The 26,215-nt window shown below is 42.0% G+C and overlaps 4 protein-coding genes across 4 annotated transcripts; 2 read left to right on the top strand and 2 right to left on the bottom strand.

Annotated features, from left to right (window-relative positions):
• Positions 1 to 58: 58 nt before the first annotated feature.
• Positions 59 to 1,652, bottom strand: LOC129756492 (probable RNA methyltransferase CG1239). Its single transcript, XM_055753393.1, has 3 exons — positions 1,444 to 1,652; positions 1,078 to 1,384; positions 59 to 908 (listed from the first exon to the last, which is right to left on the bottom strand). The coding sequence occupies exons 1-3, from the start codon at positions 1,519 to 1,521 to the stop codon at positions 433 to 435; spliced, it is 861 nt and encodes a 286-aa protein (XP_055609368.1). The 5' UTR covers positions 1,522 to 1,652; the 3' UTR covers positions 59 to 432.
• An 876-nt stretch (positions 1,653 to 2,528) lies between these two features.
• Positions 2,529 to 7,165, bottom strand: LOC129751626 (tetratricopeptide repeat protein 37). The gene is made up of 7 exons (XM_055747231.1): positions 6,903 to 7,165; positions 6,627 to 6,835; positions 5,009 to 6,512; positions 4,659 to 4,843; positions 3,376 to 4,599; positions 3,142 to 3,316; positions 2,529 to 3,071 (listed from the first exon to the last, which is right to left on the bottom strand). The coding sequence occupies exons 1-7, from the start codon at positions 6,990 to 6,992 to the stop codon at positions 2,718 to 2,720; spliced, it is 3,741 nt and encodes a 1,246-aa protein (XP_055603206.1). The 5' UTR covers positions 6,993 to 7,165; the 3' UTR covers positions 2,529 to 2,717.
• A 134-nt stretch (positions 7,166 to 7,299) lies between these two features.
• Positions 7,300 to 8,958, top strand: LOC129756082 (zinc finger protein 92-like). The gene is made up of 3 exons (XM_055752832.1): positions 7,300 to 7,535; positions 7,791 to 8,712; positions 8,780 to 8,958. The coding sequence occupies exons 1-3, from the start codon at positions 7,401 to 7,403 to the stop codon at positions 8,956 to 8,958; spliced, it is 1,236 nt and encodes a 411-aa protein (XP_055608807.1). The 5' UTR covers positions 7,300 to 7,400.
• Positions 8,959 to 21,550: 12,592 nt separating this feature from the next.
• Positions 21,551 to 24,881, top strand: LOC129752988 (uncharacterized). Its single transcript, XM_055748781.1, has 2 exons — positions 21,551 to 23,260; positions 23,628 to 24,881. Exons 1-2 carry the CDS (start codon positions 21,551 to 21,553, stop codon positions 24,879 to 24,881), a joined length of 2,964 nt encoding a protein of 987 aa, XP_055604756.1.
• The last annotated feature ends 1,334 nt before the right edge of the window (positions 24,882 to 26,215 follow it).

The raw sequence follows: 26,215 nt of genomic DNA, 5'->3' as shown, positions 1-26,215 counted from the left end.
CTTCTTAATCTTATTAATCATGAAGGATTTTGTGATATCATTTCGAAGGAAATACAAATTGTTGAAATTCGATCCAAATGTGACCATTAGCCGATAAAGGCTCATGTTTTGTGGTTTGTATTACTTAATTGATATATAGTTAGATACCAAGCCCATAAGGTTCATTTCGGGTCTCGAGTCTTTCATCACATGTTCAGTTTAATTTAGTTACCTATTCATATCAACCTATCTATTTTGCTCCCCATCCAATCTGGTAGTGGCTTAACAAAACTTAATTCGAACTCTTCAAAATAAAATTCAAATCTTACCACTATCAAAACTAATATTTTATACCTAATTTAAAACGCGCTGTATTGATTAGCGGGTAACAATCTCGATATTTATTCACAGTTTAATGTGTCAAAATAAGGAAGGAAAAGACTAGAGCTCACCTTACTTTCGGAACACGAAAATCGGCCTGCGAAATCCTTTCACCGTGTGGTCCGATACTTTCAATTCAGAAACCTCTCGAAAGCCAACATCATCGCCCAATAGATAGGCGTTGAAGTTATCCGGTTTGAAAGTTATCTGATTGAAGTTAGCCAATATTTGCTCGGTCAACTTTTTGCGACGTTTGTAGCTGCTCCATGGTTGAGCTTCCAGGATGAAAACACCCCCAGGGTGCAACTGCCGGTACACTCGCCGGAATACTAGTTTCATTGCTTTGTCACCAAAGTTTAGGTGGATCCATTTCGTCACCGATAGGCACAGAATGACATCGAATTGCGGTTTCTCATTGTCCAGAAGCGACTCATCTTCGTACACATAATTGGCTTTGCGAAACTGTACGGACGATAAATGTTCGGTTTCAGCGCATTCTTCTTTGGAACTAGTTTTGATCATATGGATTAAATGTCGCCTAGCGCTTGCTGTGGAATATGAAGAAAAATTAATTGGTTCAGTTAAAATCCGAAAAGCTAGTCCCTAAGAAAAATGAAAAGGATCAATATTATTTGATATTTCTGGATTTTGTAAGTCCCCTTAATTTTGTTCAAGGCCTTCGAGGACTTATTCAGATGGATTTTTTTTTCAACTTACCAATCAAATCTCCGTCAATATCGATTCCAACCACACTTGTCGGTTTGCAATGCCTTGCAATTTCCAGCGTCAACGAACCGTTGTTGCATCCAATGTCCAGTAAACGTTTAGCCTGAATCAGATGTTTCTGCTCGATGAAAGCCTGCAATCGCACATCCTCTCGGGGAGTCTCGTGCATATTCCGGTAGCCATAGTACCTATCGTAATTCCCATAGATGTATGCCTTCCTCGGTGCTTTAAATTTTCTGGGGCAGCCGGGTTCCGCTTCGGCTGCACGCTTCGAGGCCATTGTCACTGGTGGCGCATTCTGAAATGAAGCTTTTCCTGTTAAAGTTGCAGGAGCGATGTTAAAAAAGAAAAGCTAACCGGTTGAACCGCGTTAACCGCAATATTTTCGGAAACTTCTATCACTGTCGAAGACGTACTTTTGTCGTGATTGTCCATTGTTTAATACAATATTCCATATGGATTTCAATTGTAATTGAAAATTTTGATAAACGATTATGAGCGGTCTCGCATAAAAACAAAACGCGCGCGTTGTTTTACACACTCTACAAAACTTACCTGAAACAGTGTAAAATTCAACCTTCCATGAAACGTGCCTGGGTTGCCAGGTGCCCAGATTTGTCTGTAAAACACAGACTTTTGACCCTTCGTCCAGAGAATACATTTTTATATTTATGAAAAAAAGGACATTTTTTTTTTTTTTTTTGATTTGATGTTTTATTTATTCATAAGTTTGCTATTTACATTATTTCTTTAATACTCCACTGGTCAAGCCGCTTAAGGAGTACCTAAATCATATACTACTTATACCTCAACTAATCTTAATATTCTATCAAACTTAAATAACAAAAATGACTATATTTCAGATGTCTCTTTTTTATTAAAAGTAAAATTGAAATTATAATATAAAGATGTTATAAGATTTTAGAAGTGTTGATAAGAAATGAGGTTGCAAAAGATGTTCTTTTATAAGCTTTTTCAGTTGAACGTTATTATTAAAAGATCCACATTTGTTTTCAAAATAATTGAAAAATTTAACGCCACTAAAGGCAAGAGAACGTTCACCAATAGAAGAAATAACGGTGGGGCGATCGAGCATGTTTCTATTTCTTGTAAGATACTGGTGGTTAGAACGGTTAAATGTTATATTGCAATGAGTAGTTCTATTAAGACTTTGAAAAATGAAGCTGCAAATCTGGACTATGTACAAACCTCTGACTGGAATGATGTTGTTGATACTATTGTAAAGATCAACTGTGTGGCTACGGACATTCGTTCAATCGAAAAAAGTCTTATTTTTTTTGAATGGCTGCATCATCTTTTAATAATTGTAGTAAACTTGAAATTTTATTCTCTAAGCTATATGAAGTTCCGGAATAATTTTGTTCAAATTCAAATATACAAATAAAATAAGCGTTTCAACAATTGCAAACAGTTTATTGGTTTATTAGGTATAAACTTTCAAGCATCTGGATTTCATTAAAAAATAATTTTGAAGCGCTGACATAAAATACTTGTAGCTTGGCTCACAGAAACAATAAGGATTTTAAATTGGTAATGAAACAAATTTGATGCTTTCAACCGAATGATATTTAAGCGGTTTCAACACGAATATTTACAATCATCAAAATCATTCACTTTTTAAGAGAAATTCTTATAAGGGCACTCCACGCTTCTTTACAGGTGGGATCCACGTGGACCGCCTTCTGGGCCAGGATTCGACGTTTCCGTTCGTCTACAGGGCGCACAGCTTCGCTTGCAACTGCCAGCCATTTGGCGGCATCCACGGCTCGAGTACTTCCACTTTGTTGATCATGCAAGTCCAGCACCAGAGCGCTCTGAGCGATGCTACTGGCTACGATAAGATTCTGCTTCGGGGTTCGGTGATTTTTAAGCAGTGATACGGCCAAAATTTGACGCAACTTGGGCCGAGCGGGATATTTATGTACCTGCGACACCAGATAAGCGAGCGATTGGGACTTTTGTTTCTGTGAATAGAGAATAGTCTTGCTTAAAACAAATACATTTTTAAGGTCAAATTACGAAAAAAGTATTTACATTAGCCCAAAGATATTGAGACACGAGATAAACAACATGATGTCCATTCTTGGGGTCATTTTCGTACTTTCGAAGTTCTTTGATGACCAAGTCCGTCAAAACAGAATCTTTGTGTAGTAAACCAAGAGAGCATGCTGAAAATAAAGCTTCAATCGGAGGTTCCGGTAAAGTTATGCTGTAAAAAAAGTATGTTGAGGAACAAAACATAGCAATGGAAAATGTGCTTATGATTACCATTGGAAAAGTATTGTTTTAGCGTCTGCTTCTCCTTGAAAAGCGTAAACCATTGCCGACATCGCAATGAGTGCGTAGGCTTTTTCCTGATCTGTCGTAGCCAACCAGTTTAGTGCACTTTCATATTCGGCGTAAGATTCCTGGTATTGACCTGCCTTGAAATAGGCGTAGGCTTTACCTACCGTGGCATGGTAGGTGGTCTCATTCAATCGATCGAAACAATCAACAGCTTCAGTAAACTTTTTCTGCTTTATCAAACAGTGTCCCAATTCGCACAGGATTTTGTCTCTCTGTATCCCGGAAGCTTTGACGGATGCTTTGCGTAGAGCCAGCTCTGCGGTTTTCCACAAACCTAATTTAATGCTAATGAAACCCTGAAAATGAAGAGCTTCTACGGATGCTTCGCTTTCTTTGTCATTACAGTGCCAAGAAATCGAATCATGAGACAGAGGTAGTGCATGCATGTTTTCTATACTAAACTGATATCTTTTATTTTTCTGGTACTCTTCGTTCAAAATGGAACAAACCCAATGGGCATAACCCAAGGCAGATTCCGAATGATACCCCAGCTGTGTACAATGACGGAATAGATCCATAGCCTCATCTGCTTGTCCAATTTGCTCTGCAATCAAAGCTTGTCCAATCCATGCATTGGGAAAAGTTGTATCTGATTGTTGAGCTCGACTGAACGCTTTATTAGCGAAATTTACTGATCCTTCCAGTAAATACAAGACTCCTAGATTCGACCAACTGACAGCCGATGTTTTTTTGTCGATCGTTACAGCTTCGATGAAACAGTGTTGCGCTAAAGCTAAATTGTTAATTTCATCGGTAGCACTAATGACCCCCAAAAGGTTCCAGTTCTGCCACCTGATAGGATCCAGTTTTATGGCCTGTTTAGCAGCCTCACTTGCAGTTGTCAGCAATTTTCGGCGGCCCTCTTTATCCTTGACATACTTCAAAGCGCGTCGATAGTTATTCGTTGCTAGCTCGTACCAGAGGAAGTTATCGTCCATGTTCAGTTTTAATGCTCTACTATAAAAACGGCCAGCCAATTCAAAAAGCTTTTCCCCTTCAATGCAAGCTTGGCTTCGATGATTAACACCTGCTAAGCTACCCTCTAGTAGAAGATGTGATTTCGATTCAGGAAAACTTGCTACAGTATCTAAAATGTTACCCATTTGTTTCCAAAGGCATACAAATGTAGGCTTCAATTTCAGTGCTCTGTAAGAAAAAAAAATGTTTATCGAATTCAAATAATTGTATAAGTTGTATTAGCATACCTGCTGAAATAATCTACGGCTAGTTGTGCATGGTCACGACTCCTGCCGACCTGTCTTTGGTCAAGACGATAATAACAGAGACCGAAATGCGATTCAGCTATCCCTTTAATGGCAGGAAAGTATTTGGCGTCTTTTTCCAGAAGCTCCTCAAACAGCAGCAGTGCATCTTTGTGATGTTTCAAAATCTTAAAAAGACAAAAACCATTTTCTATTGGTATCAGTTACGTCTCTTAAATTATGAGAAATCACAAGATATGATAACAACCAACTTGATAAATCAATTTACCTGAATAGAGCCTACAAATTAGGTATGGTTGCTTATATTGGTCTTTTAATTACTGGATACTTACGTTTTTAATGGTGGCCTGCTGAAGCTTTGGGTATGGATTGTCCGGTTGAAGTTCGTTTATTTTTTCGAATACCCTAATCGCCGAAACATAAGAGCCTCGGTTCATGTAAGCATCGGCCAGCCCTTCCCAGCTGGTAATGTTATTGATGTCGTATCGCAGCACTGTCCGAAACGCGGCGATGGCTTCGTCGTAGTTCTGCTGGCCCAAATGGTGCAATCCTAGCTGAAGCTGAGCCCACGCTGAACTGGATCCGTTCACAGCACTCACCGAATTTTGAAGCAGCTTCGAATTGGCTTCCCATTCGTTTTGTTTTCGGTAAATCGAACTAAGAAGAATGATGGCATCCTTGTTGGACGGATTCAATGCGATGCATTTTTCAAAACATTTTCTTGCTCTGGCTGAGTCTGAATTTTGTTGGTACAATTTGCCAAGCCAAAAGAAGCACTTGGAATTGTTGGGCTCTAGTTTTGTTGCTTTAAGAGCACACAGGAAACTATTTTCAAAATCTTGAACATCGTAGTACAATTTTACAAGCTCGAGAAGACACGTGCAACTGTTTTCATGTTGCTTTAGTATCTCTACAGCTTTCAATGTATTATTCTGAGCTAAATTGTAGAGAGCGTTTAATACGTCCAATGCATCTACAGGAAAATTGACATTTTTCAAATTTTCCATGTGGCTTTCAAACTGATCCGTATCTTTCAATAATAACTTGAGTTTTGCATAATAATATAATATTTCCGTTTCTGGTTTCAATTCTTTGTATACAGCGTTGGCTTCTTCTAGTTTTTCCAAATTTCCATCTTCTACGAGAGTTATGAAAAAATTACTGTCAGTTATTTTTGACTGCCTTAATAAACATTCCGCCAAACCGTACAACCGCATCTGCATGTATACTTCTACCAGGGTTTTGACGCATATACTCCAATTAGGCTGGAGGGCATATGCTTTTTTGAGAACTTCTTCTGCCTGTTTGAAGTTTTGATTTTCGTAGTGCAACATTCCTTTGGCTACCAGAGCCAGAACAGAATCCCCTTTAATTGCCAAGGCAGCATCAACGTAAAGTTCTATATTATCATGCAAGGTTTGTTTCAACCAACTTTCATCTACTAGTTTCTCGACAAATACTTTGCAAATCCATTCCAGAGGGTAAATATCGTTTTGGAACCTGTCGTACATTAATAGAGAGGCTTCCGCTAAAGTTTCGTATTGTTTCAATCGTTGCAGAAGCTTTAAGTATCGCCGCATTTTCTCATGCAAAAAAGGATCTTCTCTGTTTTGGATATCGTGCTCTAGAGTTCGCTGAACTAAAGATTCATAAGAAGTTTCCAGTGCTGCATTTGGAAGCAGAATTTTCGATAAACAATTATATGCGGAGGTGATGCGCATTTCATTATCCCTGGGTAAGTTGATTTCCGACTCCAATATTTTCAATGCACCATCTAGGCATTCTCCGCGCAAGGCCACTGCCAGTAGTTTTCCATGAAGATCGCTGTATTTGTCCCTGAAATGGATTCAAATGGCTTAATTGTAATATCTAGTCTTTGTCGGTAGATATTCAGAAGATTAAATCTTAATTCAAATTTTGAATTTAAGTCGTTCGCTATCAAATACTTACGGCGTGAGGTTCAAGAGTTTCCCACAAACGTCCGGCAGTTCCTTATCTTCGACACAGTTTAACAAACCCTGCAGGGCCACCGTCGGATCATTGCCACAATCAAGCGCCCGCTTCAGATAGACTGCTGCCTCTTTCCTATCCATGTCCTGATAGGAGGCTCCCATCAGCAGCAAAGCCATATAGTTTTGGGCATCTTCCTTTAGAATTTTCTGCAAAAAACAACTCCTATATTTACTAGCTCCGGGTTGAGAAACACTGAATAAATAAATAGATTACATTGCATAGTTTGATTGCTTCGGAGAACTTTTTAATTTTTATAGCCTCCCGAGCCTCTTTCAAGGCGGCCTTCAATTCTTTTGACGACATTTATGTTCAATACTTGAAATAGTTCAAAAAACGGGGCAGAAGGTGTAGATTAGCACTGGAAAATTATATTGTTAATGATTTTTAAAACCAAAATCGCAACACTCGCAGCTGCAGTGGAACCGGCTGTTTACACGTTGTCTAGTTTACATTACAAAGGAGTTCAAATTCACCAAAGTGACTGCCGGCATGCCGACCGTGCTGATTTAAATTATTGCTTGTTTCGATCACCCAAGTTAGGATACTTTCACTTCAATGTGTAAGGGATAACTCATAACGCTTACTGTTTCCTAACGCTCAGTAACGCGTTGATATTTTTGCGAAAAGTTGAAAACATTAAATTTATCCCGCAAGAAACCGCTTTAATTCATCGGGTTTTTCTTATTAATTAACTCCAAAACTATAAGTATAATGGATACCATAAATTTGATGAGCTGCAGATTGTGCCTCTCGATACCTAGCGACGAAGCTCTCACGTTTTCAATATTTGATACCGTTAAGGGAAAAGTATTGAGAGATACGGTTGAGGAGTTGTTTTCCATTACGGTAAGGTGTAATATTTTGGGGGGAGTACTATTATAGTATAATACCTATCTCATAAATGTAAATTCAACTTTATTCTGTAGAAATTAAGCTACTTTCGTTAAATTATCTTTAATCGACGCTCAAACTTTATTGTTTTTCTATAAATACCTATTTGCTGTTTAATATACGCAAATTATAACGATCAAGGGTTTTCAACGGTCATCAATGGTTAAAATCCATGTTCAAGATTTAATGTTTTCATATTACTTTTTACAGCTAACTAATGAAGATCAGCTGTTAAACATCTGTCTTGAATGTGTCGATCGGATATGTACAGTGCAGAAAATTTATGATCATTTTGTTCACAGCAACGAACAGCTTAGAGGAATGCTGCAAAATTTTGGTCAAGAATCTCAAACCGTAGTTCTAGTAGAAATTGACACTTTGCAAACCGATGACAATAAAATATCTGATTGTAAAGAGAATACTAATACAAAAGGTGTGCCAATCAAACTTGAAGCTGAGGCAATCCCAACTGTAGATTTCATACTAGATGAATGTTCGGATTCTCAAGAAATGGTCACCAATAGCTACGAGAACGTGGAGCTTGAACATGAAACTAAATATAAAGATATTCGTATTCATAAAACAGAAAACGAACCGGAACATACAGCTGAGCTACCATGTAATGCTAGCAGAAATAAACAGAATCATGAAATTGCACCCAAATATAAATGTTATTTTTGCAAAACTGTTTTCGATACAGAAATTATGTTCACTGAACATCTTCATGTTCATTTCGGAGAAGTACCTCTAACATGCGACAAATGCGACAACCTCGTTATCAAATCTGTGCGGCAAGCCAGTAAACATTTGGCTTTACACGACGAGGATGAACGGCCACACAAGTGCCGAATTTGTGAATTGCGATTCTTCACCAGAGAAAACAGTCTGACCCATGAGCGGAAAATTCATCGGATGAAAGTAAAAATAAAACAAAATATTGATGGCTATGCAGAACGGCTGAAATCTAAAAGATATCAGTGTAGCTATTGCGGTCAATGTGCGACGACGAACGAAAACCTGCGGAAGCACGAAATGATCCACGTTCCGCAACAAAAGTTCCATACCTGTCATGTGTGCCAAAAACAGTTTACTGCTCGGAAAAACCTTACTCGCCACTTGATGATACATACAGGTTTGACCATTATAAATTTGTTTTTGATAACTTAAGAAATAATTCTTGTTCTCTCGTTTTTTTTCAGGTGAGTTGCCATATAAATGTGATCAGTGTGATAGAGCCTTCCGCCAAGCGGGTGATTTGAAGGATCATATACGAAGACATACCAAAGAAAAGCCGTACAAATGTATTGATTGCGGAAATTGTTTCCGGAACATCTCGTTGCTACATGTGCACAGAAAGAAGTGTTCTAATGCAGTTTGAAGATCTGAACAAAGTAGTATTTTGTGCATCCGAAAGCCTTTATAAGCTTTATAAGGACTTCACTTCATGATGAAAAATCGCGGGTTTATTATTTATCAGCGATTTTAATTTCAAATTTTATTCAAGAGGTTAACTTCTAAAATTGAATACCGGGTTTGATTGTAACATAAACTATAGTTCTAAAGATAGATTTAGGGTCCCAATCAATTTCTGAATCCTAATTTAAATTTTACCTTTTGTTTGTTAATATCAGCGAGAAACGCGTGTCACTGAACGAGCCTACAGTACCGACGGCATTGAACACACTTCGGTTTTGATGACAGTTCTCGCATCGAGATACTGCTAGGCGTGAGAAGGCGTGAAAAGTGAGAATTATCGAATAGGCGGGAGAATAGTAGAACGTAAACAAAATATCAATTGTTTTCAAAGCGGATTGCAGCTTAGGAAGTTCTCTGTACAATAGCGGATTGTTTTGATTGATGCTAAGAGTTTGTTCTGAATTTAGTAAGGTAGGCCAGTGTAATTTAATGAAGTATGTACATATTTAACCGAAGATATCAAATCTTAGACAAATTGCGCAATCGGATAGTGGAGGCACAGTTCCCTTGGAAGTACACGAATGCTACATTGCTGTAGCTTATCAGAGGTGAGAAAGTAATGAGAAAGTTAAGAATTGTTAATTTATTAGAAAATAATTGAAGGTGAAGTGACTAGCGGAGGCTACAACAAGAATCTAGACAGGAGCTAGAAAGGAAAAGGCCACTAAACGTAAGCTAGAAAAGGTAATCCAGATAAGATTGGAATCTAATTAAATTTGTACCGTAGGAATTTAAAACTCGCCGAACTTCGAACGAATAAAGGTGTGTTAAAAATTCGGAAATTGAGCTTTATTGTTACCACAATCCGGAAGTAACAATTTTCACATTTTAAATTCGTTTACGGAGATGTCTGATTCAGCCAGCACCGCAGCCACCGCTGCCCAAAAAGGTAAGAGCTTAGCTAGTAGTACCCCTAAGGCGAAAAGTGATACCCCTTCTCAACTCAAGTCCGTTGCTCTTGGCCCTAATTCGGAGAACGGCAATCCGAAACCAGGTACGACCAAAAATAAAAAGAATCCCTCTTCCGAAAAACATTACCCTATAGCCAACAAAATAACTTCCAATGATATTAGCCATACTTCCTCCGCGAAAACGGTCGTGAATGTCGGTCACAGTTGTCGGACCTGTAAGTCGGTCGATAGTAGCCGGATGGTTCAGTGCGACGATTGTGATGGATGGAACCACTTTAGCTGTGTGGGTGTGGACCAAAGTGTGGAGAATAGAAAGTGGAACTGTGAACAGTGCCAGGCGAAGAAAAAGAAGAAGACGGGTGCTACGAAGGCTGGCAGGAGAGAAGGAAGGAAGGTCGAAAAGTCGATACCGGAGAAAACCAGCGACGGAAAGAAGGCCAAGGCTTCATCTACGATGAAACAGATGGAAGATCCTCAGCCGAGAAAAACAGTTAGTACCACTAAACCATCGAAAGCAGCATCAGTGGCGTCAGCAGGATCGAGAAGGTCAGCGAAAGCACATCTGGAGCTGCAATTACAGAAACTTGAAGAAGAGCAGGAATTGCTAGAAGAGAAAAAGAAGTTGATGGAGAAACACTTTAGCATTCTCGAAGAGTTGGTTGATCTGGAGGACGAAGAAGAAGCTGATGAAGGAGAAGTGGACGCAGACACCAAGGTGCAAAACTGGTTAGGCGCCGCTGGCAGAAGGCTCCAAGAAGATGAAGAAGATTCTAGTGCGGATGAAGAAGAAGAGTGCTCCGATGACGAAAAAGAGGAAGTAGATGGAGAAGATTACAGCGATGGCTCCGAAAAGGAAACGGAAGTGGACAGCAGCGATGACTCTACTGAAGATGAAAAAGAAGGAAACAACGATCCCACGTTCAACCTCAAAGGGCGTTCTTCGCTAGCGAAGAAAGGTGAAAGCAAACGGAAGAATGCCACCAGCAACCGGTCTAACCGTAGCCTGACGCGCAATCAACTCGCCGCCCGCCACGTCGTCGCGAAGGACCTGCCCATATTTTCAGGGAATCCCCAAGAATGGCCGATGTTTTTCTCCACGTACGAGAGCACGACTCGGATGTGCGGATACACAGAAGACGAGAATATGCTGCGACTTAGAAGCTGTTTGAAGGGAGCTGCGTTTGCCGCTGTACGAAGTTTCCTTTTACACCCAAGGACAGTGAATAGGGCTATCGAGGCGTTAAAGTTGAAATTTGGACAGCCGCGATTCATAATTCAATCGCTGAAGGATCAGGTTCTTTCCATACCTGCTATCGACTCTGAATCGATGAACAAAATCGTCGACTTCGCTCTTGAGGTGCAGAATCTAACCGTAACCATCGACGCTTGTGGACAGAAAGAGCTGAAGCGAGATTCTTCGTTGCTGAACGATCTAGTTGGCAAACTTCCCGGACCAATGCAACTACAGTGGGCGAGACATACCAGAAGTCTTCGCAAGGTCAACTTGGTGACCTTCAGCGAATGGATCTACAGCATCGGAGAAGATGCTTGCTTGGTTTCGAGGCCGCGTCAAACCAAAGAACTGCATCCGACCCAGGAGCCGCGCAGGAGAGCCGCTTTCGTGAATGCTCACGCTGAATGTAGCAGAACATCGACAACTGGCGTGAGAAAACCTTATATCGCAGCGTGCATTGTCTGCATGGGAACTTGCGCAACTCTTGCAAAATGCAAGCGATTCCAGGAGCTGTCGTATGATGGACGGTGGGCGACGATACGTGAAGCTAACGTGTGTCAAAATTGCCTAAAGCATCATAGAGGAGGATGTCGATCCCAGAACTGCGGAGTCAACGGATGCACCTTCATACACCACCCGTTGTTACACAAAGAGCTGAACGCAGAGTCGACTGTGATCCAGATGCCTGTCCCCGCGCCACGGGAAGAGCGGTCATGCAACACTCATCGGTCGAGGTCCAGCACAAGTCTTTTCCGTTACGTTCCGGTCGTGGTATATGGGAACGGGATTGTGATCCAGTGCTATGCCTTCTTGGATGACGGGTCTTCGGTGACACTTATAGACCAAGATCTTGCGGATGAATTGAACCTGACAGGAGAATCACGTCCTTTGAGTCTCAAGTGGACTGGAGGCACACATCGTATCGAAGATAACAGCCAGAGTGTCAGCTTCGGAGTTTCCAGCCTAAAGGGAGAGCGAATCCATCTAGCGGACGTTCGAACAGTGAGCGGACTTCAATTACCGTCTCAGACCCTCGACGCGAAACAACTCCAGGCAGAAAACTCCTATCTGCAAGGGATTCCCCTGGAGTCGTACAACAATGTCCAGCCTCGTCTACTGATTGGTGTGCAACATGCAAATATGACGCTTGTGAGGGAAAGTCGAGAAGGCAAGCCTGGTCAGCCGATCGCCGTTAAGACTGATTTAGGATGGACGATCTACGGCGGGGCGTCGACGGAAGAATCGCTAAGTATGGTACACTACACGTATCACATTGCCTCCTGCGACCACAAAACAGTGAGGGACCCTGAAGAGGAGCTTGATCGTGTCGTGCAATTGCCGAATGGTGAATCGATGACAACCGCCTGTCCGCCTTCCGCTATAAATGTCGCACCGATCTATCAACCAGCCACATTGGCCCGACCGTTCGCACATGCCGGTACCGATTATTTGAAAAAAATGGAAGTGGCTATAGGGGGTAGAGTTGAGAAGAGTAAGGGGGGTCCTCTGGTATGTCCTATCCGTGGGGTCTACAAAAAATTAGCTGGCTCTTTAACTTCAAACTTATACAGCTACAGCAATAGGGAAACCAACTTGGTTATCATCGATGACCACAAGATGGCTGAAGAATGTGTATCAGCGACCACCGCCTGGTGTTTCAGTCCTCCGGCAGCTCCCCATATGGGGGGGAGCCGGAAACAATCTCTGCAATCCATCAAGCGCATCTTAGCGGAGTTACAGGTACCACATCGCCCGAAGATGGAAGAATTCAGGAATGTCTTGGTCGAGGTCGAAGTCAACACAAATTCATGGCCGCTCACCAATGTTCCGATCGAGAACGATGCCGTACCTACGCTCAAACCAAACCACTGGTTGTTGAGCAGTTCCGACGGGTTTAAGCTATTGACCGAACCCGATATGACGATCGTCAATTTCCAGCTTCCAAAGAACTGCTGGCCAAATGGACGTGCTATTCGAGAAGGGCAGGTGTGCACCGAAACAATCACGATGGGTGAAGGCGTGTACGCGAAATCAGTTGATAAGCTTGTGGCGCTAGATGAGCAAATTAAGGAAGAGTTTGCAGGCTCAGAGACGGAGTCAACAAACTGGGGGGGAGTGTCACTGAACGAGCCTACAGTACCGACGGCATTGAACACACTTCGGTTTTGATGACAGTTCTCGCATCGAGATACTGCTAGGCGTGAGAAGGCGTGAAAAGTGAGAATTATCGAATAGGCGGGAGAATAGTAGAACGTAAACAAAATATCAATTGTTTTCAAAGCGGATTGCAGCTTAGGAAGTTCTCTGTACAATAGCGGATTGTTTTGATTGATGCTAAGAGTTTGTTCTGAATTTAGTAAGGTAGGCCAGTGTAATTTAATGAAGTATGTACATATTTAACCGAAGATATCAAATCTTAGACAAATTGCGCAATCGGATAGTGGAGGCACAGTTCCCTTGGAAGTACACGAATGCTACATTGCTGTAGCTTATCAGAGGTGAGAAAGTAATGAGAAAGTTAAGAATTGTTAATTTATTAGAAAATAATTGAAGGTGAAGTGACTAGCGGAGGCTACAACAAGAATCTAGACAGGAGCTAGAAAGGAAAAGGCCACTAAACGTAAGCTAGAAAAGGTAATCCAGATAAGATTGGAATCTAATTAAATTTGTACCGTAGGAATTTAAAACTCGCCGAACTTCGAACGAATAAAGGTGTGTTAAAAATTCGGAAATTGAGCTTTATTGTTACCACAATCCGGAAGTAACAATTTTCACAACGCGTAAAATTTTGAAACAAAATTATTTGCATAGTGGTTTTTGAGAGGCTGACTGCCTTAAGATTCCGGGATTCAACATCTCCCGGAACCCATTTTAGGGTTCCTTCCAACGAAATAACCGTTGTTTCATTTGCAGAAACTTTCATAATTGATGAAGGATTAAGTGATAAAAACATATTTGTTGGAAAAAAATAAAAAATAGCGAAGGGATACTATGGAAAGTAAATTTATTTACTAAATAAACAGGGGAAAAAAGATAAAGCACAAAATAAGCAAATGTGGATCAAGGCAACAGTTACTGGAAACTTAAGTACATCGAAATCCATCAACAACGGAACATTTGAGGTATGTTTAACTGATGATTTTTAAACTATAATTTCTAAGCATTAACATGTTTCATCAATTGCTTTCCGAATATTTTTGGTTATACCAAAATGATATTATTCTTTTTTTTTTTTTTAATCAAAGGTTTGTTTATTAAGGCATTTTACTTATAAAGTTTCATTTTGCCGAGTGTATCACTTAACTTATCTATGTTAGTTGAAGGGGGAGCCGTAATAGTCGCGACGACTCAACTGTTAGATTATAATTTAATTTAGGAGAGGGAAGGCGAACGTCTAGGGTTCACTATAAAAATTTTCCATCTGGGTACGCTGGGCTTCCTGTAGCTGAGGTTCCGATAGCTACTCCAGGTGATCGTCTTCCTGGCCAGCCTTCTGGTAGAGTTTGTCGGACCCATCGCTTGAGAGGTTACTCTATTAATTAAACGAATCCAAGATTAATAGGGTACATATACAGGGGGAAAGATGTGAAGGTAAGAGGACTAAACGACCGAGTCAGACATTTTAAGATATTTGTAGATAGGGTACAAATATTCAAGATCAAGTTTTGCCAAGATGTCTCGAATTGGAACACCAGGTGGTTTACGTCGGGCCCTAAGGGTATCCAATAGCCAAGCCCTCGATCGATCAAACCGTTCACACGTCCACACAACATGATCAATGTCGTGGTAGCCATCCCCACAAACACAAACATTGCTTGTAGCTAGTTGTATACGAAACAAATGCGCGTCAAGCCGGCAGTGATTTGACATGAGCCGAGAAACCACGCGAATGAAATCACGACTCATGTTAAAATGCTTAAACCATGCCTTCGTCGGAACCTTAGGGATAATCGTATGGAGCCAACGTCCCTTTGTGCCATTCTCCCAGCTAGACTGCCGTTAATCGCTAAAGTGCGAGGTTTTGAAAAATATTCATTGTAAGTTATTATCCTCTCAAAGATTTCACCTTGTAACGCGCCCACCTTAGCCAATGAGTCCGCCTTCTCATTGCCTTGTATAAGACAACGGGATCCAGGCTAAGGTAATCCTATACGAATTTTCGATCAAAGCGCTCAATACCCCTGAAATTTCCAGCAAGAAATGGGAAGAGCGCTTCATCAGTTTCATCGATCGAATTGCCTCAACGGAGCTGAGACTATCCGAATAGATGAAATAGTGGTCTGCGGGCAGAGTGCGAATGTGTTCCAAGGTGCAGTAAATAGCGGCTAGCTCAGCAGTGTAAACGGAGCATGGCTCTCGAAGCTTAAACGAAGCTTCAAAGCCCTCATTAGGGGGAAGTCGTCTATGGCCGGACATCGCCTATGGCCGGACAACATAGATTTTTCGAAAACACAATATCCTAATAATGTTTTAACGCCATGAAAATAAAGTAAATTGTAGCCTGATATGGTGTTAGAAATATGGTAATCCAATCTGAAAAGGTAAACCAATGATAGACATCTGAAGCTTTTGCCTAGTAGTGCGGAGAGGATCGCCTAAACTTTGCATTTGTATTGTGGTAAGTTTTTTTGGCTTGTAAAATTTGAACTGCACATGAACGACATCGTTGATTGGTTATCTTTCGACTACAGTAGATATAAGATAATAAAACGGAAGTTCAAACGAAATATTAGGAAAATTTAAAAAAATGCGATTTGTCTATGACCGGACACCAAGTTGTTGTCTATGATCGGACAAGAAAATATTAAAATTTATAGATGATTTCACTTTAAAACTTTCACTTTTTCATCTCTATAGCACCCTCAAATGGTTAGCAGAAGATATGAATTCAATAACGAAACTATTTTGGTCCTCTGAGAAACTTAAGATTTTGCTGTCCGGTCATAGACAATTTTTCTCTAGTTTTTTCGAAACAAATGTTTCATTCTGGTTTGTGAAAAAAAACTTTTATCACTGGCCTCATAGAACGTTCAGTATTGGCAAACACATACATACAAGACCTGTGCAAGTGATTTCTGTCATTTTGCTACGTTTTTGTGCCATTGGTGACAACTTTGGTGAAGTAATTCGTAGTGTCCGGCCATAGAGAACACTTTTGGAAATGAGTGAAAACTAACATGAAATGATTTCTCTTACCACATGAATATGTTGTAAATTAATTTTTTTCTAGTATAGTTAAGGGATCATTATATTGATACTCTTCAAATCAGTAGAGGAACCAAAATTTACAAAAATCTATTTTTGAAGTTATTGCTTAAAAACCTTAAGTGTCCGGTAGTAGACGACTTCCCCCTATACACTGCGAAGCCAGTCGCGTTGTCGATTCTAGAACCATCAGTAAAGAACATTTTTGAAGGATCAATTTCACGTACCTTTAGAACACAAACACATACAGGATCTCAATGAAACTTAATATTTCCTCGAAGAGATTCCTTTCACTTAACTCTAAGCGTACATCTTTCGAGGATATGATGGCTAGCATCTTACAAATGCTAAAACCACCAACCCACAGAAAGTGTACAATGTATGCCGTGACCGGGATTTGATCTCATGACCGTTGGCTTAGAAGACTGGAAGGCTATCCTCTACGCCACGGGCTGCGGCTAAACCTTTGAAGCAAAGATTGAAGGAATGATGTTGGATCGGACGTGATCTGGTATTCCACGGATGTCAGCGGTAATGGACAGATCGAATTTTATTAAGGAACTGCTAATCGGGTAAAAGTGACTCGTGTCCGAATTTAATAAAGAAGGATTTATTTCTAATTGCCTAAAAGTATTATAATTATTGACATATTTTACTTGCGGATTAATATTCATAAGCCTTTCCAAATTTTCTATCACCAAAGGATTCATAGTTTCACTTCGAATTAGGAAACGTAGCGATAAATCGAAGAACCGGTTTTTCAACGGCATTACTCCCGCCAGTACTTCGAGACCCATCGTATGTGTCGACTGCATACAACCCATGGCAATACGCAAACAACGATACTGTATTCGTTCTAGTTTAATCAAATGGGTTTGCGCGGCGGACCCAAAGCAAAAGCTTCCGTATTCTATGACCGACAGTATCGTTGTTTGGTATAACCTGATGAGGTCCTGTGGATGAGCACCCCACCAGGTTCCAGTAATCTTTCTTTCTTTTCCTCTCTTTTTTGGCCAGACCTATCGGTCCAGAAATGCCAAGTCTTGTGGATTATACTGTTTTTATTTTGTTTGTCAACAGTTCGCGTGTTTATTTGAATCGACCGTTCATTCCCATTTCGTGGGGTTAGTGGTCTTTTTTTTTTTAGTTTAGCGAGTTGTGTATAATGTTGTGTAGTCGTGTGTTTGATTTATTGTATTTTCAGATGTTCTTCTTTGTCTTTCTCAAAAAATCGGAAAGCTCCTCATACTCAGAGATATCCTCGTTTTTAAGGATTTCAATCAATGGTTTGTTGTCATTTAAAACACTGTAATTTGTTCTCAATTGATCAAAAATGGTGCAGTCGTATAGTATATGGTTGATGTTTTCCTCAGTTCCACATGTATCGCATAGGTTTGTATCTATTAATTTCCATTTAAAAAGTCTTTCTTTTGTAGCGGTGTGTCCTGTTTTAATCCTGTTCAGTATGATTGTATCTAATGTACTAAGTTCCACGTTATTCTACCAGGGTTTAAAAGTTACTGTTCCGGTGTGTTCAAAGTGAAAGGTACCTTTTTCCTGAGAAATAGTCTGATAAATGGATTGCCATTCGGTCATAATATTATTTTTAAATGTTATTAGAAGGTCGTCCTGTGTTAGATGAAAGTGCTCGATGCTCCCACGTGTGGTTCCTAGCTTCGCAGCATAATCTGCTCTTTCATTCCCTAAGTGGCCTGAGTGGCCTGGGATCCATTGGATGATTAATTTGTTAATGTTACTATTATGTGTTATATTTTTGATTGTAGCCGCTATGTAATTGTTTGTGTCTTTTCTTTTTAACAATGCGCAGGCACTTTGAGAATCAGTCATTATGACTGCTTCTTTAACGTTCTTAGTATCAATATACTTAACTGCTTGTTGTATTGCGATTAATTCCGCGTTCATGATTGAGAATTCCGATTTCAGTCGTCCGCTGTAAGAAATTTTTTCTTGTGGGTCGTAGTATCCGTACCCAACGTTACTATTTATTATTGATCCGTCTGTATATATTTTGTAAATATCTTTATATCGACTATTTGCCAGTTCTGTGACGATAATTTTTTGTTTTGCCTGTGATGTTTCATTTTTATTGACGTCTGGTATCTTGTCTTTTATTTCGATTTTTTACACGTTATTTCTTCGATTTTGGGACTTAACTGGGTGAATAGATAGTTGTTTTCGGAAGCTATTTTTTCCAAAAATGTTATGTGTTTAGGTTGCGAGTTTGTGGACATTAGTTCTTTTAAGTTTTCTAGGATTGGGCTATTTTGATAATATAAAGTTTTGGTTGCCTCTTTAAGTGCTAACCATTCTGCTCTTAATATCAATGGGATTTCCCCTGTCTGGGCTAAAACTACCTGATTCGGAGTTGTCTTTAAGTGCCGCATCGATGCCGCTAGGTAAGGTGGTTCAATTTTTTTGAATGTTGTTCGAGCTGCTGCAGCGTATACAGTTATCCCGTAATCTATAATAGGTTTGATTATTGCTTTTGTTATTCTGATCATTTGTTTTGGGTGAGCACCACTCTTCTTTCTACTTATCATTTTAAGAATATTTGCCTTACGATTAATTCTATTTTTGACTTCTTGGATATGTGCTCTAAAGTTCAGCTTGTGGTCGAGTAAAACTCCTAAAAATTTGTGATTTTCTGTTAAATTTATCCTTTTGTTTTCTATTTTTATGCTTATGTTCTGTGGAATTTTGTTGGTGAATATTGTTCCGTTTCTGACAATCTGCCAGCACGGAAGAAGTCGACATAAATGACCGTTGAAAAATACTGGCAACACGAGTGAAAATTAACGGTCAGTTTAGAGAAAATTTTCCATCCGATTCACATCGCAATTTTGTATCTCTTATTATTAGAAGTTAAAGTTGTTTGAGTAAATTATTCGTTTTATTATTCGAAGTGGAACCGTCCTCCCCATTAGAAGGAAATCAAATCGATCCGACCCGCATCCGCCCGAAGAATTTTCGACCCGAAATCGTCCGACGCCCACGCTAATCCAACCTTATACAGTCCACCCGCAATTTGTTCACCGCCCGAACATTGGTCCTGTTTCGAACCGGATTTGAACCGAAGGAAAGATGCCGCTCAACAGAACGCCCCCGAAAGGTTCCGCCAGAACAGATCCCGACGAAACGAACGACTTCCTAGGTTTTCCGAATCCGAACGAACATAACCTCCAAAGCGACGGTTCCGAGTCCCCACGTGATCAAACTCAAACACTGTTCCCGAATCCGATGGTACCGCTTGAATCTTCCGAGCAGCCGGTCGCTGCTGTCGACGCCGAAACGATGAAGCAGCTTTCTTCATTGTTCCGCCAACGCAATCAAGTGTACCAAAAGGTAGCCCGAATCCACAGCGCAGTGAAGGGAATGCTCCTGGGTTTACCGCAGCTGAAAGTTTACACCCGAAAACTGGAAGCAGCATACGGTGAATTCTCAAATTTCCACAGCCAAATAGTCGCCCTGTTACCCGCCGAAGACCTAACCTCACAAGAGGAAAACTACATCCGCTTCGAGCAGTTTTACGATTGGACATCCGCCAGCATCGAAGCCCAAATCATCGATCATCAACATCCTCCACCACATCCGCAAGTCATCGTGCACCAACAGCCGCTAAAAGCGCCATTCCCGACATTCGACGGTGAGTACACCAATTGGCCCAAATTTAAAGCGATGTTTCAGGATTTGATGGCTCAGTCGCGAGATTCCGATGCGATAAAGCTGTACCACCTGGACAAAGCGCTCATCGGAGCAGCCGCTGGCGTTCTGGACGCAAAAACGATCAACGATGGGAACTACGCACACGCATGGAGAATCCTCACCGAGAGATTCGAAAATCATCGCATCATCGTCGAGACGCACATCCGTGGCTTGCTGTCGCTGAAAAAGATGACATCCGAATCCTACAAGGAATTAAGGAACCTTCTCGACGAGTGCACCAAGCATGTGGAGTGTCTGGAATATTTGCAGCAAGAACTGACCGGAGTGTCCGAATTGGTGATCGTTTTCTTGCTGACGTCAGCGTTGGATCCATCGACGCGAAAGGTGTGGGAACAATCACTCAATTCCGGAGAGTTGCCGAAGTACCGAACAACGATAGCATTCCTGAAAGGCCAGTGCCAAGTGTTGGAACGATGCGAATCCGTTTGCCCGATCCCAATTCCGAAACCATCTACAACCAAACAAACTCAACCGAAGGTCCCCAATCAGCGGTCGTATGCAGCAACCGCAGCGTTCGACAAACCGTCCATCCAATGTGCGTTTTGTGATGGCCCGCACCGGAATTTCCAATGCAACAAGCTGTCCATTCTACCCAGTGCCGAAAGAATGGAAAAGGTTCGAGCTTCCGGAGTGTGCTACAACTGCCTAACCAAGGGTCATCGCTCGAAGGATTGTCCATCAACCAAGAACTGCCAGAAGTGTGGTAAGCGACACCACACTCAGCTCCACGAAGATCAACAACAACAACAACAACAACCGAAACCGATGGCTACACCCACCACCCAAATCGATGTCCCTTCTCAAGCCGCACAACAACCAGAGACCGACAAAAAACACAAACACAACACAGTACATAACGTGCAACACAAATCCTGGAGTGCTGACACATAAATTTTTGTGTGCGACACTTTGGTTTGGCACAGCACTTTAATTGTGTTGTGTTGCATCAAATCAACACGACACAGTTCCCAGTTGTGTCGTGTCGAGGATAACACAACACGCAGCACAGTGTTGTTACGAGCAAGGCTATTTTTTCACCCGTCGCACTTGACTGGACAGCATTTCTCCTTATTTTCAATGGCGAAGCTCTTCACTCACATTGTGTTGAGCAAAAGCAAAAGAAAAGAAATTATCCAGTTCGGCCGCAAGCAAGTAGGCGACGAATTGAAAAAAAGCTACCTGCAGGAGCAACAATGATAATCGTATCGGGACCGGCACACGAACACACTGTGTCGTCAACTGTGTCGCATACTGTGCTGTGTTGCGGCCGACACGCAACAAAAGTAGATTGACACAGACACAGCACAGTTTCGTTTCGGAAGTGCTGTGTCATCAAATTGTGTTGCACTTACTGTGTTCGTGCTGTTTTCGGTCCCTGACAACAACCAACCGTTTCGTCCATGCCATGCAATTACACTGCTTCTCCCAAAACAGTGTTGTTGCTCACCGCTGTCGTTCACGTCCTGGATAACGACAACCAACCCCAAACTTGCCGAGTTCTCCTAGACAGTGGTTCCCAGGTAAATTTCATCACCGATCAGTTGGCCAACACGCTGCGTCTCGAGAAACGAAAGGTCGAAGTTCCAATTGGTGGCATCAACGAAATTAAAACTGTCGCCCGCCACCTCATCAAGGTTCACCTCCAATCACGCTGTAGTGATTTCCGCACCGAGCTAGAATGTCTAGTCATCCCGAAGGTGACTGGTCCGATCCCATCAACCAACATCGACATCACTGAGTGGCATTTCCCCCATGGTGTCCAATTAGCAGATCCAAACTTCTTCAAGCCCGACAAAATCGATCTACTGATTGGAGCAGCGCTCTTTTTCAACATCCTCAAGACCGGCCATCTCATACTGGATCCCTATTTACCTGAACTCCGAGAGTCACACCTTGGTTGGCTTGTGACTGGTACCCTGACAACGAAATCCAACTATGAGCCCATCCAATATGCCCAACTAGCCTCGGTGGAATCCATCGAAAATTCCATCACCAGATTCTGGGAACTTGAGGAAGTACCAACCGCTCCGAAAATGACAGCCGAAGAGCAGCAATGTGAGGAACATTTTGCTGCCACCCACACTCGTGATGTTTCCGGTAGGTACACCGTCCGATTGCCGCTGAAACCAAATGCCGACAAGCTGGACAGCTGCCGAAATCTAGCATTGAAAAGATTTTTTATGCTGGAAAATCGTTTGCAACGAAATCCCGAACTGTGGTCACAGTATGTTGAATTCATTCGTGAATATCAACTGCTTGGTCACTGCCAAACAATCAACGAAGCCGACGACCCGCCCCAGCGTGGAAAATATTATCTTCCACATCACGCTGTACTTCGCCCCAGCAGCACCACCACAAAGTGCAGAGTGATGTTCGACGGAAGCGCCAAATCATCCCCGTCTGGTCTTTCCCTGAACAACGTCCTCATCGTCGGCCCAGTGGTTCAAAACGATTTATTCAGCATAATGCTAAGGTTCCGCAAACATCGATACGTCTTTACGGCTGACATCGCCAAAATGTACCGACAAGTGCGAGTGCATCCCGACGACACTGGCTATCAACGCATTTTCTGGAGAGAAAACCCGAAACACCCCCTGCAGGTTCTAGAGTTGACAACCGTCACCTATGGGACCGCATCAGCTCCGTTTCAAGCAACCAGGTGCTTGATACAACTCGCCGACGACGAGGGAGACAAGTTTCCCAAAGCTGCTAACATTCTGAGACATGATTGTTATGTTGACGACATCATGTCTGGTTCCGACAACATCGACGACGTCATTGAAATTCAACGACAGCTGAAGGCCATTCTACTGAAGGGTGGTTTTCCTGTCCACAAATGGTGCTCCAACTCAACACAATTGCTCGAGCACATCCCGGTGAATGAGCAAGAAACCACCAAACGATATGACGAATTCGACATCAACGAAGCGATTAAGGTCCTAGGCGTTCTGTGGGTGCCTAGTACTGATCAGCTTTTAATTGCCCGATGTACTTCCCCGACGGTTAACGAAAAGCAGCCCACCACGAAACGAATTGTGTGTTCCGAAATCGCCAAATTGTTCGATCCATTGGGATTGATATCGCCAACCATCGTCATCGCCAAACTCCTGGTTCAACAACTTTGACGAAAGAAGTTGGATTGGGACGATCATCTCGACAACGAAAGCCTCAAGAATTGGAACGAGCTCCGAGAGTCACTTTCTCACCTCAACGAAATCGTTATCCCCCGCCAAGTGACATTCAGCAACGTTGTGGCTTATGAGCTGCATGGCTTCGCCGACGCTTCTATGGTAGCATATGGTGCATGTGTCTACATACGAAGCATTTTCCCCGATGGTTCCTGTAAGGTTCGTAGCAAATCGAAAGTCGCCCCCCTCTACGAATTGTCCATCCCAAGGAAAGAATTGTGTGCTGCAGTACTTCTAGTCAAATTGGTGACAAAGATTGTTTCCTTTATTGACATAAATTTTCGCCAAGTTCTACTTTGGACTTTGGATCAAAAAACACCCCGACCGACTTGAGATCTTTGTGCGCAATCGAATTGCTGAAATCAACCTTCACACCCAACAAGAACAGTGGCATTACGTTCCATCGCAGTTCAATCCAGCCGATATTGTGTCGAGAGGCCAACTGCCGTTCCCGCTGAGCCAAAATACGACGTGGTGGGAAGGTCCACAATTCCTGACCGAAGCAACTTTCATCGAAGAGCGCCCAGAAGACATCCCCGATGATGAATTGCCGGAGTTAAAAGTCAACTTGGTGACTACTCTGGCAACCAATCAAAAACCGTTGGACGTTTTCACCGATGTGAGCTGTTTCCGAAGGCTGCAACGAATTATCGCCTGGGTGTTGAGGTATCTGAACAACCGCCGCAAGCCGAAAGAGGAACGTGTGTTGCATCCGCATTTGACTATCGACGAGCTTCGAAATTCCATGTTGGTCATCGTTCGTGTCATTCAACGTTTGGAATTTGACGAAGAAATCAAACGAGTCCAAAAAGGTGTCCCGTGTAAACGATTAGCAGCTCTCAATCCCATCCTATCCGACGGTCTTCTTCGAGTTGGTGGTCGACTGAGACATTCCAACTTGCCCGACGAATCAAAGCATCAGCTCATCCTACCAAACAACAATCCGATCACAAAGCTACTGGTCCGAGCTTTGCACCTTGAGCTTCTCCATGTCGGTCCGAGCGGGCTCATCTCAGCGCTTAGACAACGTTTCTGGTTGCTTAACGCCCGTTCAACCGTTCGCAATGTTACACGGCAATGCATCAAGTGTTTCCGTGTGAATCCAACTAACGTCCAGCAACTGATGGGTAAATTGCCAAAGCAGCGTGTGGTGTTTTCCTCGCCGTTCAACATCACCGGTGTCGATTATGCTGGTCCAATCCAAGTGAAGCAAGGTAAATATCGTCCGAAGGTGGTCAAGGCTTACGTCTCGGTGTTCGTGTGCATGGCCACAAAAGCAATCCATCAGGAATTGGTGTCAGATTTGACGACCGATGCATTCATCGCTGCCCTAGAGAGGTTCATCAGCCGCCGAGGAATGGTTGCCGAATTGCATTCCGATAATGCAAAGGTGCCAGCAACGAACTCCATCAATTGTACCAGCAGTTCCAGGAGCAGCAACAAGCCAACAGAATCGAGAGGTATTGCCAGTCGAAAGAAATCGCTTGGCATTTCATCCCGCCAAATGCTCCCGAGTTTGGTGGCCTTTGGGAGGCCGCTGTAAAGAGCACCAAATATCATCTCAAGCGAATCATCGGTACCACTTTGTTGTCCTTCGAAGAAATGGCCACTCTGTTGTGTAAGATCGAAGCCATCCTCAACTCCAGACCCTTGTATGCGGTTTCCAACGATCCTGCTGATCCGGAGGTAATTTCGCCAGCCCATTTTCTTATCGGTCGACCATTGACGGCACCATCAGGCCCTACCTATTGCGATGAGAAAATAGGACGATTAAATAGATGGCAACATATTCAACTTATGCGTGAGCACTTTTGGAGAGCTTGGTCCAGGGACTATTTGTCATCTCTTCAGGTGCGTAAGAAGAACACATCCGTACAAGATAACATCAAACCTGGCATGATTGTTATCCTCCATGACAACAACCGACCCCCCCTCGAATGGAAACTTGGCCGCATCACAGCAGTGTTCCCTGGCGATGATAATTTGGTTCGCGCCGTAGATGTCTTCAGCGAAGGTTCAACATATCGTCGTGCTATCACCAAGATATCGCTCCTACCAATAGAGGACAACAAGTCACCACTCCCGGCCGGAATATGTTCCGTTTCTGACAATCTGCCAGCACGGAAGAAGTCGACATAAATGACCGTTGAAAAATACTGGCAACACGAGTGAAAATTAACGGTCAGTTTAGAGAAAATTTTCCATCCGATTCACATCGCAATTTTGTATCTCTTATTATTAGAAGTTAAAGTTGTTTGAGTAAATTATTCGTTTTATTATTCGAAGTGGAACCGTCCTCCCCATTAGAAGGAAATCAAATCGATCCGACCCGCATCCGCCCGAAGAATTTTCGACCCGAAATCGTCCGACGCCCACGCTAATCCAACCTTATACAGTCCACCCGCAATTTGTTCACCGCCCGAACAAATATAATTGTGGCTGTTTTTGATGGATTTAATTCTAAGTTAATACTTTTAAAGGTAGTAAGAAGTTTTTCCAGTATACTATTTGTGATCCTGGCTGCAGTGGACGTGTTTGTTGCTTTTACTAAAAGCGTGAAATCATCAGCAAACTGGATGATTGTTCCCTGTTTGGTTAAGTTGTGTATTTGTTTGGTGTAGATGTTAAATAAAATTGGACTCAACGGGCATCATTGAGGGAGGCCTTTATTTGTCGTGTTTGTAATCTGGGTTCCATCGTTTAGTGTGAGTATCGTTGTTCGATGTTTCAAGTAATTATATATCCAGTTTACAATCTCTTGAGGAGTGTTTTCTTTTTCTAACACTGTCGTCAAAATTTCTATGTCTACATTATCAAACGCTTTTGTAAGGTCTAAAAAAGTCGCTATAATGACTCCTCCGTCTCTTTTGGTGTTTT

The sequence above is a fragment of the Uranotaenia lowii genome, chromosome 3 (assembly GCF_029784155.1).
Source record: "Uranotaenia lowii strain MFRU-FL chromosome 3, ASM2978415v1, whole genome shotgun sequence".
Taxonomy (NCBI): domain Eukaryota; kingdom Metazoa; phylum Arthropoda; class Insecta; order Diptera; family Culicidae; genus Uranotaenia; species Uranotaenia lowii.
The sequence above is the reverse complement of the archived record's forward strand: the minus strand, read 5'-3'. Positions and strand labels throughout refer to the sequence as shown.

Bases quoted from the DNA above. Each gene is read 5' to 3' on its own strand.
- LOC129756492 (XM_055753393.1), bottom strand. From the start codon at position 1,521: ATGGACAATCACGACAAAAGTACGTCTTCGACAGTGATAGAAGTTTCC. The intron at 1,385-1,443 runs GTTAGCTTTTCT...GCTTCATTTCAG, and splicing joins CGGTTAACGCGGTTCAACCG to AATGCGCCACCAGTGACAAT. The intron at 909-1,077 runs GTAAGTTGAAAA...CATATTCCACAG, and splicing joins TATTGACGGAGATTTGATTG to CAAGCGCTAGGCGACATTTA.
- LOC129751626 (XM_055747231.1), bottom strand. From the start codon at position 6,992: ATGTCGTCAAAAGAATTGAAGGCCGCCTTGAAAGAGGCTCGGGAGGCT. The intron at 6,836-6,902 runs GTAATCTATTTA...TGTTTTTTGCAG, and splicing joins AAGCAATCAAACTATGCAAT to AAAATTCTAAAGGAAGATGC. The intron at 4,844-5,008 runs GTAAGTATCCAG...TGTCTTTTTAAG, and splicing joins AGCAGGCCACCATTAAAAAC to ATTTTGAAACATCACAAAGA.
- LOC129756082 (XM_055752832.1), top strand. From the start codon at position 7,401: ATGGATACCATAAATTTGATGAGCTGCAGATTGTGCCTCTCGATACCT. The intron at 7,536-7,790 runs GTAAGGTGTAAT...TACTTTTTACAG, and splicing joins AGGAGTTGTTTTCCATTACG to CTAACTAATGAAGATCAGCT. The intron at 8,713-8,779 runs GTTTGACCATTA...GTTTTTTTTCAG, and splicing joins CCACTTGATGATACATACAG to GTGAGTTGCCATATAAATGT.
- LOC129752988 (XM_055748781.1), top strand. From the start codon at position 21,551: ATGCCATGCAATTACACTGCTTCTCCCAAAACAGTGTTGTTGCTCACC. The intron at 23,261-23,627 runs GTTCAACAACTT...ATTTTCGCCAAG, and splicing joins TCGTCATCGCCAAACTCCTG to TTCTACTTTGGACTTTGGAT.